The sequence below is a fragment of the Lepisma saccharinum genome, chromosome 21 (genome assembly GCF_977018435.1).
Source record: "Lepisma saccharinum chromosome 21, izLepSacc3.1, whole genome shotgun sequence".
In the NCBI taxonomy this organism is placed as follows: Eukaryota; Metazoa; Arthropoda; class Insecta; order Zygentoma; family Lepismatidae; genus Lepisma; species Lepisma saccharinum.
The window spans coordinates 27,530,061-27,546,686 of NC_139249.1; the positions used below are offsets into that span (position 1 = coordinate 27,530,061).

At 39.3% G+C, this 16,626-nt stretch overlaps 2 protein-coding genes across 5 annotated transcripts in view; one reads left to right on the forward strand and one right to left on the reverse strand.

Annotated features, from left to right (window-relative positions):
* The first annotated feature begins 6,494 nt into the window (after positions 1-6,494).
* On the forward strand, positions 6,495-11,642 carry LOC146004118 (uncharacterized). Its single transcript, XM_083142783.1, has 2 exons — positions 6,495-7,036; positions 11,582-11,642. The coding sequence occupies exons 1-2, from the start codon at positions 6,495-6,497 to the stop codon at positions 11,640-11,642; spliced, it is 603 nt and encodes a 200-aa protein (XP_082998909.1).
* Positions 9,480-16,626, reverse strand: part of LOC146004363 (CTD small phosphatase-like protein 2) — an 89,710-nt gene continuing 82,563 nt past the window's right edge. For 3 of the 4 annotated variants that reach the window (XM_083143154.1, XM_083143155.1, XM_083143156.1), the window contains exons 8-9: positions 14,348-14,443; positions 9,480-12,682 (exon numbers count right to left, since the gene is read on the reverse strand). In XM_083143154.1, coding sequence (XP_082999280.1) covers positions 12,617-12,682; positions 14,348-14,443 — 162 coding nt within the window. In that variant the 3' untranslated portion in view covers positions 9,480-12,616. The remainder of the gene's footprint in view (positions 12,683-14,347; positions 14,444-16,626) is intronic. The other variant, XR_014443921.1, reaches the window with a different exon arrangement.

Below are 16,626 nucleotides of genomic sequence, written 5' to 3' on the forward strand. Positions count from 1 at the left end.
TTTCTGCCACTTTAGACTACTGATCATGAGGATGAGTGATGATTAGACCTCGGATTTTTAGGTTCTAAAAAGTGTGGTTTTAGGTTCCTAAAATAGGTTCTAAAAGGTTAAGCTCGAAAAATCTTGAAGTAGATTAAAAAAAACTTAAAATAGTTCAAAATTCCTGAAAAATGCTGATTAGGTATAGTCACCGGCAATGAAAATGGGCCACCGATATCCTGAAATATGCACTATTTTGCATAACGTTGTGTGTGTTGCCTAAACCTACAGCGATGGCAGAACTTACAATTGGAAATTTGCTATTTAAATCCACTCTTCGCCGTATAGTTACACAACAATCTTTTTTCATGTTATCCAGTCAAACTCCACAATTTTGTCTGTGAGCATCATCTTATATGCTGAAAATAATATTTCAACAAAAACATAGTCAGTGGTGTAAGCTTCAATGATGAAATGTTAGTTTGCAAGGCATGAAAGCTACAAAGCACCGAACTGACGCAAAAGTGAGCAAGACCACACAGATCAGACCACTTTGGATTGAACAGACATTTTGCTTTTTTTAGAGCTTTGAAAAATCACCATGGACTTGGAGGAAGGGAAATGAACAGAGTACGTACCAAACATGTTCGTCATTGAATTTTTTCATGACAAAGCAAATGCCTCTGTGTGACATAAAAATCCTGTAAATCCTTTTAAAAGGGCTTGATTTATGTGCATAAACCTAAGGTGAGGAGGGACAATTTCGCACCAGGAATTGGAATTGGCACTGCTACTAAAGAAAATCCACGCATAATTTGAGAGTATGCATTTATTTCTCCCCATGTTGCAAGTGGAAGCGGTTTTTAAAATTGATTATTAAGCTAGATACTTACAGAATCCCATGTATTCCTTATGGAGAGACAACTTCAAATTGAAGTTACGGCTAAACAAATGGGAGTTTCGACTATTTCTAGCGCAAATATCATCTTCAATGGATCCTTTACCCGATCATATATTTTTTTCCGCCATCGGAAGTTTGATATCTCCAAGAAAACGAGTAAAATAATTCTCCTATAAGCGTAATGTATTTCTCCTTGCCTCCTACAGCCATCCTGGCAGTATTGCCAAACCTGATGTGCATAAAAGAGCTACATTTCACCAAGAGCTAAAGATGACTTTCAAGGATCTAGATTAACGAAGGCTGCATAAAGTGTATCGTAGGGTAATTGTCAGAGGGGTGGGGGTGCTGCTATTACCGTTATCTTTAAAGTGATGGAAATGTATTCTTAGTTTTCACCACCTAGATTTGGCGGCATTACCCATCTCAATGATTTTATGATGTTCATATGAAATCGAAAATAAAGGATTCCCGGATAATAATATTGACATCTTCACCTTAAGCCACAGCTCTATATATAAAAATACCTGGGGAGGAAAGAGGGGTGTGGGTGATGCAGCATATATATGAATATCACGTCACGTTTAAAATGTACACTCATGGCAAAGGTTGTTCCTTATGGGCCGGAGCGAGTGGTGGCATCATGGTGGGGTAGAGGGCAGGTGCCACAGTTCACAGTAACGAGTGCACGAAAGAGCCAGTTCTGGCTCCAAAAGAGCGAAGTTGGCAACAGTGATCGACAGCTGTCCCAGCGAGAAAGACCTAGGGGAAATTATCCCTCCTCGCCTTAAGGCACTATAAAACTTCACCAGTTGTTAGTTTTTAACGAAAGACTGACATCACTTATTATTTCTTACATACCTGTAAAGGAAAAAATAGGTTAAAAACCTAAAATCCAAGGTCTAGTGATATGATGAAGGGACACTCGCAAACAACACCCATGCCCAGGTTGGGACTCGAACCCAGGACCCCTGGCATTGTAGTATACTGTGCTAACCTCTCCACCGCGGAGGTCTCACACTTTTTGGTCTTGCTACACTAAAAGCTTGTTCATCCAAAATGATTTATAGTCATCAGAGCACAAGTAGTGTACCTCCATTCAAGACAGTTTTGAGAAAAAGGAACATTTAGGTAACAGTACTGTTTAACTATAATGACGTTCTCCTTAAAGAGAAACATATTCAACACAAAATGCTTCATAAATAATAATGGTGTTCAAAGTGTTGCCATACAGAAGGACCTCGGTGTCATCTTTGATGAGAAACTTTCCTTTTCTGAATACATCTCCGCAGTCATGAAGGATTCCATGCGTTTGCTGGGTCTACTCTATCGTTTTACCTAAATGAACAACCTGTCTGCTCTCAGCATTTTTTACAAATCTTTAGTTTATCCTAAAATTGAATACTGTTCTCCGGTCTGGTCTATTTCAAATTTAGATAGACTAAATTCAGTTTTAAATTTCTTCCTGGCCATTGTTAGTTACCAAATTCCATCCACTAAACACCTACAAAAGTCTATTCTGAAAATTTTAAATGTCCAACCACCTCACGATCGATATAAATTGGCAGACCATGTATTCCTTCATAAAATTGTTAATGGTACCATCAGAGTGGCCACCTTCTTCAGGAAATTAACTTTAGAGTGCCATTTCACAAAACAAGAAGCACTCAACTTTTCGCTTCTCAGAAGCAAAGGTTAAGCCTCATCCAACGTTCTTTGCTCTACAGACTACCCAGCCAATTCAACATGTTAACAGATCAAATAGACATTTTTGATGATCAGGGACGTTTTAAAAGGCTATTGTACAAAAACGTGCAAGGGTCTTTATATGATGTAATTTTTGTTTACGTTATTATTTTGTTATTTTTATTATTCTTTTCTACTGTTATACATTCCAACATGAAATGGTTAACGCTGTATTTGGAATTCTTGTTAAATAAATAAATAACTGTTGGAGCACAAACAAGAATGGTGCCACTATGAACAAGTTCTAAGTTATACATGTAACTCAATTTCCACAAAAAAGTGGAGTTACACCACTTGTGCTGTGAACCCCTCACATGTTCATTTTCCATTACAGATTAACACAGTGCCCATTTGTAAACTTCTGTGTCAGAAGTATAAAAATATTTCTTGGCAAATCTGCCACATCTGCGGCACCTTCTACCTAGGCGAAACCTCCACCACCTTGAATCTAAGGATAAATAATCACCGTTCCTCCACCCAAAACTCAGATTTCACAGTTGCCATCCACACCAACAGCCATAACACCACCTTCAATAACTGCTTCGGTGTTGCCATCATCCATCTTTTACCCCCCCCCCCACTCTGACACATCTTTCCGCAGGCGAAGGGAAAGGGCCTATATAGCAGGCATGCACGCCACTATACCCTCTGGACTCAACCTAGCCAACCAGTAACTCTTTCCTCTCCCTGAAACTACCCACCCACCTTACAGTAAACACTGGCTAAAGTACTTCGTGTTTCCTATCAACTGTTTCTGGCAACACTGACCGTGGAGACGCTACGGTCAGTATTCTGTGCCTCTACTCTAAGTGTCGTCGATCTTTTATCTTCCTTCTTGAAAATGCGACTCAGATCGTGAAATATTGAATTATTTCTGTTCGTGTGGTAAGTGTTTACTGTCTCCTCCATAATTTTTATATATATATATACATACACACACACACTAATGATGAAGGAGACAGTAAACACTTACCACACGAAGAGAAATTATTCAATATTTCGCGATCTATGTCGCATTTTCAAGTTGGAGAAGAAAGATCAGCGTTACTAAGAGAAGAGGCACAGAATTCTGTACAGATGTCGGCGTTACTAAGAGAAGAGGCACAGAATTCTGTACTTAGTAACGCCAATCTTTCTTCTTCAACTTGAAAATGCGACTTAGATCGCGAAATATTGAATAATTTCTCTTCGTGTGGTAAGTGTTTACTGTTTCCTTCATCATTAGTGTCTATCCGCCCTTCTGGCACCTTTTCTGATCCTATTCCTGTGTTTTTATTATATATATATATAAATAAATGTGTATGTGATAGAAATTTTATTTTGTACACTGTAAAACATTTGAAGAGTTACTGACACAAAAGTCCAATATTAGTCCTACATGTACAGATATGTAATTCTATTCTTGATTTTTTCAGATATCAGTATGTGGACACACACACTTTTGTGTCAGTTAACTCTGCCCCTCTATCAATCATCAGGATGAATGATTACATGAAACTGATGGACATTCAAGGGAATGTCAAAACAACTCAAACCTACCTAGAATCTTTGCTGGCAAGATTATGAGTCAACTACTGTATTTTCTCATAAAGGGTGTTTTTTAAAAGTGATAGAACTTTCGATAGGGATAGCTGTCATTTGTTTTGTCATTTCATATCAGTGAGCATTGGCAAATGATCATGGAAAGACTGACGCCGCAACAACGTTTACAAATTGTGGAAATGTATTTCCAAAATCAATGTTCTGTTCGCCAAAGGTATAGAGCACTTCGGAAATATCGGTGCTGTCAGTGAATTGGCCTCACAAGAACATGGGACCTAACACCACTGGATTATTTTCTTTGGGATATCTAAAGTGTCTGGTTTATGCTGATAAACCAGCAACAATTGACGCTTTGGAAGCCAACATAACTCGTGTTATTAACGACATATGTCCCCAATTACTTGAAAAAGTGGTTCAAAATTGGACTGATCGAATCCGGTTCATCACAGTTAGACTTGGTGGACATATGGTGGAAATTATTTTCAAAAAGTAAATGTCAGAAAGTTATCTTTCAAATGAAAACACAATTGGCTTCAAACTTATTTTTGTGTTACTTACGTGAAATTTAAAAGACTTTCGTAATTCCGCGGAAATAGGCCTAAACAACGGTTACACCGAGCGCCAACTATCCATGTGGTGCGCAAAAACAGAAACCCAGTTCAGACATCCAAAAAACAGAGATAACCCGAACCAAAATCCTAAACCCAAATGGATCGCCTTTCCATACCACCCCACCACATCTGGGAAATTTGCCAAGGCCCTCAAACCCTTCAACATCCGAGTAGCACATAAACCCATATCCCAAATCGGAAGGGCACTACCCAACTTCAAGAGATACTACCTACCCAAACTTGCATCCCCCGGTGTCTACAAGACCACATGCCAATGCCACAACACCTACATTGGCAGAACCATCCGCACCGTCCAAGAACGGATTAACGAACATGTAAAAGATTCCAAAAACGACACACCTAAATCAGGCCTCTCCCAACACCTCCACTCCACTAACCACACCATCTCCTCCATATCCATACTTCACCCAACCGGCTCTGTCATAGAAAACACCATCAAAGAAACCCATGCTATCATCCAGCAGAAACCAGCACTAAACCTGGACAATGGACAAGCACACCCAACTTGGTACCCTGTCCTCAGAAAGATCCCCGACCTGAAAAAGAAAAGATGCTATACACATACTCGACCCCCCTCCAGCCACGCGGGGAACAGGAACGGCACATTACCGAGCAACACGGCCCAACCCCCCAACCCCCAACTGGCAACGCCACCGGACAACAGGAAGCAGACGACGCAAACCAAGATGCGCGCGCCAGTGCTGCCGAACGGGAAAAATCGCAACCACCGCCGCCCGGGAACAAACAATGTACTGACGCGGTACCATCTCCGCTTCAAACGCCGTACCCTTTTGTGAATGAAGACAGTGGATCTTCGAAATTAATAGGATTGAACCATTAAATTGTGCAACGCGGAATTACGAAAGTCTTTTAAATTTCACGTAAGTAATTTTAAACCGCGTTTACCGCAACCACCATGAATTCTACACCTTTCATACGGAAGGAAATGCGGGAATACGAGCGTAACATCAGGAAAATACAAACCCGACAAGCGGATATTGCATTCCTCAAGGCATGCAGGAACAGTGAAGTGACCCCGAAATTCCTCAAGTGGAAAACACCCGCCACCAGCTATAGTGTTAAGAAGGTCGTGTTCAATGCTGAAAAACGGGCAATGAGTGCAGTGATCAGTGATAAATATCGTGAAATAGCATCACTTCAAAAAACATGTGCTTCCCTCCGTGATTACATACAACCGAGAATCAACCCCGACGACTGGAAAAAAGCCCAGCAAAACATCGACTTCATGCTAAAAACGTCGCAAAACAAGAAAACAGCGATCCTAACCCAGAAACTGTAAACCCTTGGTGCCCAACCTCCGGCCCTCACCCCCACACCAGTGAACCCCAACACCCCCGCCAGCACCATAATCAACCTCACCAACCTCACCGTGCCGACAGAATTCCACTCCCTCCTCCAACACGGCCTCAAATTCAACCTCCTAAATGACACCCCCCCCTCCCTAGACTTAATCTGCTCTGCCGAAAAAACAGCGTTTGCAACGAAAACTAACCAAGATGCCGAGTGTGTACGCCTTACCTGTGCTTCCATCATCCTCCGCCAACTTGCCCAACCTACTAGCAAACATATACCCACAGTGCACAATAAACTAAGGAACACAACACAGGAATTCCGAAAGTGGCTACAGGACAACAAATGTTGGTGCATAAAATCGGACAAGGGTAATCAATGTCATAATGGGAAAAGGCCAATACAGTGACAAAATGCAAGCAAAACTAAACTCTGATGGGTACAAAAAGCTGAAACGTGACCCCACAAGCAGATACAATACAGCCATCCGCCGAGCCATAGATAACTGTGCCCTCCTTCAAGATAGTGAAAAGAAGAAACTAAGGAACACCCACCCCAGCCTTCCCTGTGCATATGGCATACCAAAAACTCACAAACCAGGAACCCCCTTGAGAATCATAGTGGCCGGCTTCAATCAACCAAGTGTCCACCTAACCAAATGGCTCCTCCAGAAACTGACCGCCCACAATGACAAACTCACCTACTGCCTAAAAAACAGCCTCGAGGCAAAAGAATTTGTCACCTCTTTTGTCAAAGCCGACAACTGCAAACTAGCCAGCATAGACGTAGTGGACATGTACTCCTCCATCCCGATCAGCCTTGCACTTGACTCCACCAGAACTTGGCTACTCAGCAATAACACGCCTCCATTTGTAACTGATGAAATCTGCAACCTTCTACAAGCCTGCCTCACCCACAACTACTTCCAGTTCGAGGACAGTTTCTTCCACCAGACAGGGGGCCTAGCGATGGGCAACCCCCTTTCTGCACCCCTATCCAACATAGTGCTGCATGTGGCCGAGAAGTCAATTCTCACCCAACCAGAGTTTGCTCATATAAGATATAAAAGATATGCCGATGACACCATAGTCATTTACAAACAGGAAGAGGACCTAACCCTTCTCCTAACTGCCCTCAATAACATACATCCCAACATAAACTTCACCGTTGAAAGGGAAAAAAATGGCCGCCTCAACTTTCTCGACCTCAGCATCCGACGACTCCAAGACAAGTTCGTCACATCCGTATACAGGAAACCAGGTTCAGGCACCCAGTATATCCATGCAAAATCCAACCACCCACCAAAACAGAAAGCTGGAGTATGGATGAACTTTTACAGAAGAGCCTTCACACACAGCTGCACAGAAGATGACCTGCAAGATGAAATAGCGTGCGTAACGGAAATAGGCCTAAACAACGGTTACACCGAGCGCCAACTATCCATGTGGTGCGCAAAAACAGAAACCCAGTTCAGACATCCAAAAAACAGAGATAACCCGAACCAAAATCCTAAACCCAAATGGATCGCCTTTCCATACCACCCCACCACATCTGGGAAATTTGCCAAGGCCCTCAAACCCTTCAACATCCGAGTAGCACATAAACCCATATCCCAAATCGGAAGGGCACTACCCAACTTCAAGAGATACTACCTACCCAAACTTGCATCCCCCGGTGTCTACAAGACCACATGCCAATGCCACAACACCTACATTGGCAGAACCATCCGCACCGTCCAAGAACGGATTAACGAACATGTAAAAGATTCCAAAAACGACACACCTAAATCAGGCCTCTCCCAACACCTCCACTCCACTAACCACACCATCTCCTCCATATCCATACTTCACCCAACCGGCTCTGTCATAGAAAACACCATCAAAGAAACCCATGCTATCATCCAGCAGAAACCAGCACTAAACCTGGACAATGGACAAGCACACCCAACTTGGTACCCTGTCCTCAGAAAGATCCCCGACCTGAAAAAGAAAAGATGCTATACACATACTCGACCCCCCTCCAGCCACGCGGGGAACAGGAACGGCACATTACCGAGCAACACGGCCCAACCCCCCAACCCCCAACTGGCAACGCCACCGGACAACAGGAAGCAGACGACGCAAACCAAGATGCGCGCGCCAGTGCTGCCGAACGGGAAAAATCGCAACCACCGCCGCCCGGGAACAAACAATGTACTGACGCGGTACCATCTCCGCTTCAAACGCCGTACCCTTTTGTGAATGAAGACAGTGGATCTTCGAAATTAATAGGATTGAACCATTAAATTGTGCAACGCGGAATTACGAAAGTCTTTTAAATTTCACGTAAGTAATTTTAAACCGCGTTTACCGCAACCACCATGAATTATTTTTGTGTGTTTTTTTATTTCAATTCAAAGTTCTATCACTCTAAAAAAAAAAAAAAACCTATATATAATGCACACTTTACTTTTTCCAAAACTTTTGCCTCCCAAAAACTGTGGTGCGTATTAGTCCAGAATAATTCAGACAGCCAACATGAAACCACCGCATGCTTTCACTGTCACTGTGTGTGATGTGTATATCAACAGGCACAAATTTTTTTAGTAATAATATTTGAAACAAAAAAAATAAAAAAGTTAAATGGTAATTTTCCATGATTTATCACTTTGTAATGGAACATTTTTAAGGCACCTAGAAAAACAGTGCCGTTCTGTCAGAATTCTAGCATGCAACTCCTGCCTGTGGTATTTCTCGGGTAAGAAATACCGTAACATGTTGTATTGACTTATTAAAGGACACTTCTGTACATTTTTAAAAAGCTCAATGTGATGCATGATGATTTGACCAAACATATTAGAACATGCATATTTTGCAAGAAAAAGTCTTACAATCGCACAACAGACTGTTCTTAAGTCAGATGCCATTAAAGCAATTATGATTACCCACAATTCCTAAAATCCATCACCTTCATCACCCTCTGTATTTGCGATGAAAATGGTGGACAGATGGATGCATTGATGAATAGTTTATGGAAAAATCTTGCTTCCGACATTGGGCCTATTAAAGATTGTTCTAAGAGAAGCGGATGTTCTGTTTGTAATTCTCAATTTTTTATTGTATATACGTAGTATGTACAGTCATGGACATTTCTGGGTTGTAACAACTCCCAAGTTTCAATGTGATGTTCAAACCAAGTAATATTTGTGACTGTACATAGTACCACCTGGAAATAAAGGAACAGAACTGCATATATTTATTATTTATTGTTGTCGTGTTGCAACTTCAAAGGTATTCAATACACAGCTGTACATCTTTCTTATTGGAACAAACTACATCAACCAATTCTTACTTCTGGTTTTCAATGAGAACTAACACTTACAATATTTCGTGATTTTTCCATACACAAACTTACATAAAAATTTGTACAGCTGCCTCACAATTTATTCGATTTGTGTGTTGTGCATAAATCACACGTTTTTGACAGTTTCTTGTACATATGCAGAACATAAATTCTATCTCCCTCAAGACACAAACATACACTCATGCACACACTCCAATTACACTGCTAAAATTCTTTGAATAAAAATAATTGAAACTGGGAAAAAAAGTTACAAAAATGGAACATGAAAAATGCAATTAAAATTAGAAATTTAGGAAATGTTAATGTGTACAATTCATACACATGATCTTTCAATATCTTAAAAAGTGTCCAAACCCTATCATGAATTTTATCTAGCGAGATAATTGGGTAAAGTTACAATCTTGATAGGAACATTAATTTTTTAAGTTTTGGGCATTGAATTTTAAAGACAAATTGAACAGTTTAAATGATTTTACAGACAATAGTAAAAGGGTTCTTTTCTTTGTGTGTATGCATTGAAAGTAAAAGTAACATACCTCAGTAAAACCCAAATACTGCCACTTCTACAACACATGTTACATGTGAATGAAAAATATTAAAGCGCACAGTTTAAGGATATAACTGCTGCAGGAGTTCATGCCTATTCATTTGTTTTGTTTTTTTTCATTATTCACCAGAAATAACATACCTTTATAGTACACAGGTCTAAACGGAAGTGATACCTTGTTTTCCAAAAGCCTTCCATTATTGGGTACAATTAGTACTCCATAATTTCATGTGGGAAAAAGAACATCAGTCCAAATTTCCAGGAAAAAGAAACACGATTCTTATCCTTCACATTGTATTGAAAATAATTCAGTTTCAAAAACTTTTCAGTATCTCACCTTCCTGAAGTATTTGTTCTACTGTAAATACATGCAACAAGCATATATTTTCATTGCTCAAGATAGATTTGCAACAGCATACTGAAAAAATGAATATTTTTTGTCTATCCTGGTGAATGAATTGTGAAACATATATTAATTTAAAAAGTAAAATAATGGTGTAGCATTTTGGTGCCTGTAAAGATTAACTGCTGGTGCAGAAGGTTCATAAATAGTGCCATCTGAAGTATGCCGGTTAAAGTTTACAAGAAATCTTCTATATGGTAAATCTAAAATCAAACACTCCTTTAAAGTTGCAACTCATAACTAAACGAAAGGTGTCAAAGGTTCATATTGTGAGTACAGTGGCAACAAGTCTGGCTGAAACCTCAATTATGCAAATTGTCACGTTCACATTGAAGGAGGGGTTTTACCATTTTTGGCATCACCTTAAATTGAAACATGTTTGAAAAATCTTATCTTCTCCTTGTACATAAATCTCAATGGTAATACTGAAAAAAGTAGAAATAGTAATAGTCTTTTCTTTTAGTGACTAATAAAGTGGAATTCCGATTTTACATTTTCCTGCATTATACACTCAATCCCAACACAGCAAAACGTTATAAAATTTTCCCATGTTTTAAGTTTTTTCAGCTTTGTTCCCTGAAAAACGTAAAATCAAGGTTTCACTAATTCTTTAACACAGTTGAACACACTTGAGGATTCTCAAGTTACATAGAATTTGAGAATAAGTTTCTATTAAGTCCAAGGCTTTTCTGCTTGTGAAATAAGTATGACAGTTTAGTTCTATTCCATTTTGTAGAGAATTCTATTTTATCTTTAAATCGTGAATTCATGAAGATTACTTGGCCATGGCTTTGGCCAAAATTTTTGTAGTGTACTTAATAAGCACCTTTGAGCCTAGTTTTCCTTACCCACTTGCTTTGTATTTGAGGAATGAAACTGTAGTTGCAGTGAAAAAGACTGCACCGGTAGGAAACATTAGGCCTGTCTAGTTTGTTACACTTTTTGACACTAGGTGTAGTGCAAGTGCATCCCAGTGACAGGTTTGTGAAAGGAAATTTCATTCAACCAAGTAGACGCTGTATTCAAGGATAGGGGTGTAGATCCAAGAAATGCCTGTCTGCTGCTTTAAACGTACACTTTATTGGTGCGAGAGTGCAAAATGCATCGAACTAGATGCAAGCACCAAAATGCTCTTTAGTGAATGAAGCCTTCTGGTTTGAAATTACCATTTTTATTCACAGGCAGAAGTCACTTGGGTATGAGACTCCTCAGCAGTTTTCCAAACTCTATAAAGTCCAATAATGCAATTAGAAACTACATTAATAAACCTTAGAACAAAATGCAAACTTAATAAACAAGCAAACACAACATGAAGACCAACAAATTCTTCACATCACAATTCCTTAAATGCTACTTTCAGAACAAGAGAAAAATAGCTTTATACACGTATGTAGCTATAAAATTGACAAAGACTTGAGCTAATCTATTAACTCTATTAAAAAAATATCATCTTAACACTATCCATTCCTGGGAATTTACCTGTACTCATCAAGTTTGATTCTTTTCATTTAAGTTTTGTACTATCAACTATGAAAGTAGGGGGAAGAGAAAGCTGCATAAAGTATGCAATAAATGTGATGCGAGAACAGCAGGCGAAATACAGAATACAAGCAGTTAAACAACGAAACACTTAAAAATAAAGTATAAAAAGTTATAAAAAATGTATACGAGATTCCATCTATACCTGACACCTGCTTAAGCAGCATTATACATAACAGAACGCCAGTATTTCATTCAACATCAAATGCACCTTACAAATAAATACTCAATGTTTTTTGCCTTAAATGTAGAAATATTTAAAGAATATTCCAGGCAACTGCGTGCTCTTCTCAGCACGTTACTTAAAACCCTTAAATCTAATTTTTTTCAGTATGCACATATAATACTGTCCTCCTATATGCTACAAGTGTGTGCAATACAAGTAACGAAGCTAGCAAGATCACAGTTCATGGTGTTATGTACAACAGCAGTTCGTGCGCATGTGTACACACCAGCTGCCCTTTTTTTCTTTTTTACCTCTGTACACTGGGGGGATGTGGTCTCACATTATGACTGAAGGGAGAAAGGGAAATAGTCTTCCACTCTTGAAAAGTTAGCACACAGTTTCCTTTTTTTGCAATTATTTTTTATACGTAATTTTTTTGAGAAGTTTTTCAATACTATCTAACTAAGTCTCTGTTCCCTGGTTCACGATTGTCTTGTTTCCTTCCGGGTCCTCAGTCGGGAGGCAGATAGCTGAAAAGTCTGTACTTATCTCGAATGTGAGGCCGCACATCTTCATTCTGAAATGGAAATTTTGGTTCACTTAATTGTTAGGTACAGCAAGCATAAAAAATTTCCAAGTTTTATTTTGAAGGTTGCCCATGCAGCCACATATGAATAGCATAGCCATGAATGAACAGCAATAGTAATACAGTGGAACCCTGATTTTACATTTTTCCACATTATATATATTCAATCTTGTTGGTCACAACATAGCAAAATGTTATAAAATTTGACATTTTCCCACATTTCAAGTTTTTTTTAGCTTGGTCCCCTGAAAAACATACTAGCTGGAAACCCCTCGTCCCCACCACTACAGGCCAAGATTTTGACAAAAAAATAGGTTAGGGCAGAGGTTCCCAAACTTTTTTGTTTCACGCCACCCTTAGTGTATCCAGATTTTTCCTCGGCACCCAAGTCAGAATGTAGGCCTATCTAACACTTGCAATGCTTAGTGCGGTTTGGTTGCTAGCCTTAATGTAAAACAAACATATATTTTAAATTGAGAAACATTTTATATGTAAGAATTACTAAATGAGCACATATTTGGAACAATCATGTCATTTCAGTGAAAATATTGGAACATTTTGCGGCACCCCTGTAAGCCAGCCACGGCACCCTGGGGCACCATCACCTTTTCTTTGAATTTAAGTCCCTTCTTTAAGCCTTCCTTTTCACCACATTTTCTACCTCATCTATCATTTAGTTTACTTGGCTCATTATCTTGCTTGCTAAATTTTGACATTCTTTCTTTATTAGCGATTTATCTCTCTTATTTCTTCTATCTCTATTATTTTTAAATCCGACAAATTGATGGGAGTTGTGTGAATATTTTTTTCTAATAAACTATGGTGGGCTCATGTTACTGTTACTGGCACACACTTTGGAACCACTGGGTTCCAAACAGTTGTTGATTGCAATATTTTTTTTGTTGTTACAATATATATTCACTTTTTACCGTTTGTCAGTGTTGTTATTTGATGCTTTTCAGGTATCGGATATGATGCTATTAGTGTTTTACGATTTTTCGAATCTACATATCAAAGGTAAACAAAACAGTGTAACATTTCAAGGTATTTATCTCCGCCTCGCAATAGTACGACAATAAACGACAGTCTCAGTACCGAACTTGAAAACCTGGACCGTAAGAGTCACGACCGGTTTCCCGCACCCACCGTGCCGGGGTATGAATGACACATCATTTCGGGGACCGTGAGTGCACTCGTTACAAGGTTTTGACAACAAACTGTCAATTCCACATTGATCACAGTCAAGATACATTCACAGAAGTGAGCATGTGCACGAGCTGTTATAAAATTAGGGACAAGAACTTGAAATTTTGCTGTGAATTTCAATTTCTTAAGCATAAGGGGAGGACTGTATGAGACAAACGCAGAACCACAAGTCGTTTAAGCATTTTACAGAGGGCAGAACATCGATCATTTAAGATCAAAGCCCTGGAGGACCTTCAGCATCAAAAGATGATAACCACATCAAGAGAGTTCATGCTGTGATTTGTGGAAATCATCATGTAACTGTTGGAGAACTTGCTGACAAAGTGGGCATCAGCATAGGATATTGCTATCAAATTTTGACTGAAAAACTTCAGAACTAAACCTGAAACTCCACACAGCCTAAATATGCTCGTTATAGTTTTATTGCTCAGTTTGAGCCATGATACTTACCATCTGCACAAGATCCTCCAGAAAAGGCAGCAACTTCATCAGTTCGCAGTCACTCCTGTCCATAAACCAACTTTCAATGGGTATTCCATTTTCCAGCTGAAACACAAAGGCCATTCTCAATGCACAAAACAAAACTTCACATATGGACTTACTACTATTTGTCTGTTATTTATAACAGTAAGGTAATATGTAGAGCCCGGAAGTTCAGGCATTTATTTTCGTTAAAATAGGCAGGCAAAAAGGCATTTATAATGTGGAAAATAGGCACTAAAATTTAAAAAAAAAGGCACATTTGGAAGTCCCTTACTTTTATCTATAATTTCTGGCAAAATGTTAAAATGTACATTGGGAAGAGCATTTCAATTTTCTCCATCTTGATTGCACATAACTACAAGGTGTTTTTTAAGTTCTCAACATTCATTGACAGTCGTCTGTCAGAGAAAATGATCTTTCTACTTCGACAGAAGTTATTGGAGCATACATAAAACAAGCTAATGTAGCTGGACTCATTTTGGTAACAGCATTTTCACCTTTTAGAATATCATAAATTGTTTTCAATTGTTTCAAGTCCTCATTTGCACTCACTACCCGTTTGCACTTTTCCACAACAGCTGACCCCTTTTCTCCTGACACTTCCATCATCTGCTGCATAGATTCATCGTAGATTTTCATGGATGCTATAATTGTAATTGTCTCTGGCAATGCACCATAGTGTGCAAAAATAAACTTGAATAGCACAGGAGTTTTTTTCACTTCACGAATTGAGGCCACTTCATTTTCTGGAAGAGCATCGATCACCTCACTGATTTTTTGAAGGTTGTTAGTATAATACGTATATAGCTGCTGATATCCAGGTTCCCCATCTCGTAAAGACTGGTTCCGGAGGTAAACTAAGCTCAGGTGCAACTTCCTGAAATTTTCGGGTTTGAGAGGGAGATTTCAGAAATACCTTCTTTATGTTCGAAATCAACCTGTCCACTTCAGCAGTCAATCATGCACAAGGAAATGTTAACCGAAAGGCAATATCCTAACTCAGCATGAAATACTTTTTTCTCACACTTTTCTCCTTCAGCAATGTTGAAACATGTGTGAGTTCAATATTACTTAAATAAGTTGAAAATTATTCACATAATAAACGTAAGAAAAATAAATGCCAACAACGTTTTTTGGGAGAAAAAAAATATATATACGAATTTTTTTTATATAAAATATAGTCAAATTTCATTGAAAAAGGCAAAAAAAGGCAGTGGGGGTCCCAAATAGACAAAATGAAAGGCTTCTAAAACATTCGAAACAACATAAGAAATGTACCGGGTGTTCCGTTCAAATCTCCCTAATTTCAATTCATCGTAGAAAAGAAAGTATGAATGATAGAGCAATGAAATTTCAGAGAATTGAAGAAAAACTCATTAATTTTATTTTCCACGCACAAATACACCTCCACATATGCCCCATTGGTAGCACGAACAATATCCAGTATGTATTCAACTTCTTGCCATGTTCTCTCCAACATGTCCCCTGTTACTGTTGCAATCGTATCACGTATGCAGGTTTGTAACTGAGATGTTCTTCACTGGAGTCGCAAACACACGATCCTTGACGTAACCCCAGAGGAAGAAGTCCAGCGGAGTGAGGTCAGGTGAACGTGGCGGCCACCGTATCGGTCCATTGCATCCAATCCAGCGATTAGGAAATGTCGAATTGAGGGACCTCCGAACATCCAGACTCCAGTTTGGAAGAGCCACATCTTGTTGAAAGATGATGTCCGGTTGTAGAGCAAATACCTGGGGGTACACAAACTGCTCCAACATGTCAAAGTACACAGGGGCTGTTACTGTATCTTCATTGAAAACAAACGGACCGATGATCCTGTCCTTCATTAGACCACACCAAACATTCAGTTTTGGGCTATCGCGAACATGTTCTCTGTACACATGTGGGTTTTCAGATCCCCAGATCAGTAACTTGTGCCGGTTGACAATCCCCAACACGTGAAACATTGCTTCGTCTGAAAACAGGATGTTGTCAAGGAAGTGAGGATTCATGTCGATACGCTGCAGCATTTCCATACCAAATTCTTTGCGATGCAGCTTATAATCTGGCTTTAATTGTTGCACAATCTGCACTTTATATGGATACAACCGAAGCCGCTTGTGCAGAACTTGATGCATTGTTGTTGGAGGCACATTGAATTGCCTAGATGCCTGGCGGATGCATTTCCTTTGGCTTCTCTAAAACCCTGCTCGAATGTCTTCCACCTTTTCCTCCGACACACTACG

Coding starts and splice junctions, on each gene's coding strand:
- LOC146004118 (XM_083142783.1), top strand. CDS start 6,495: ATGGGAAAAGGCCAATACAGTGACAAAATGCAAGCAAAACTAAACTCT. Junction 7,037..11,581: donor CTCACCCACAACTACTTCCA/GTTCGAGGACAG, acceptor TTTTATTCACAG/GCAGAAGTCACTTGGGTATG.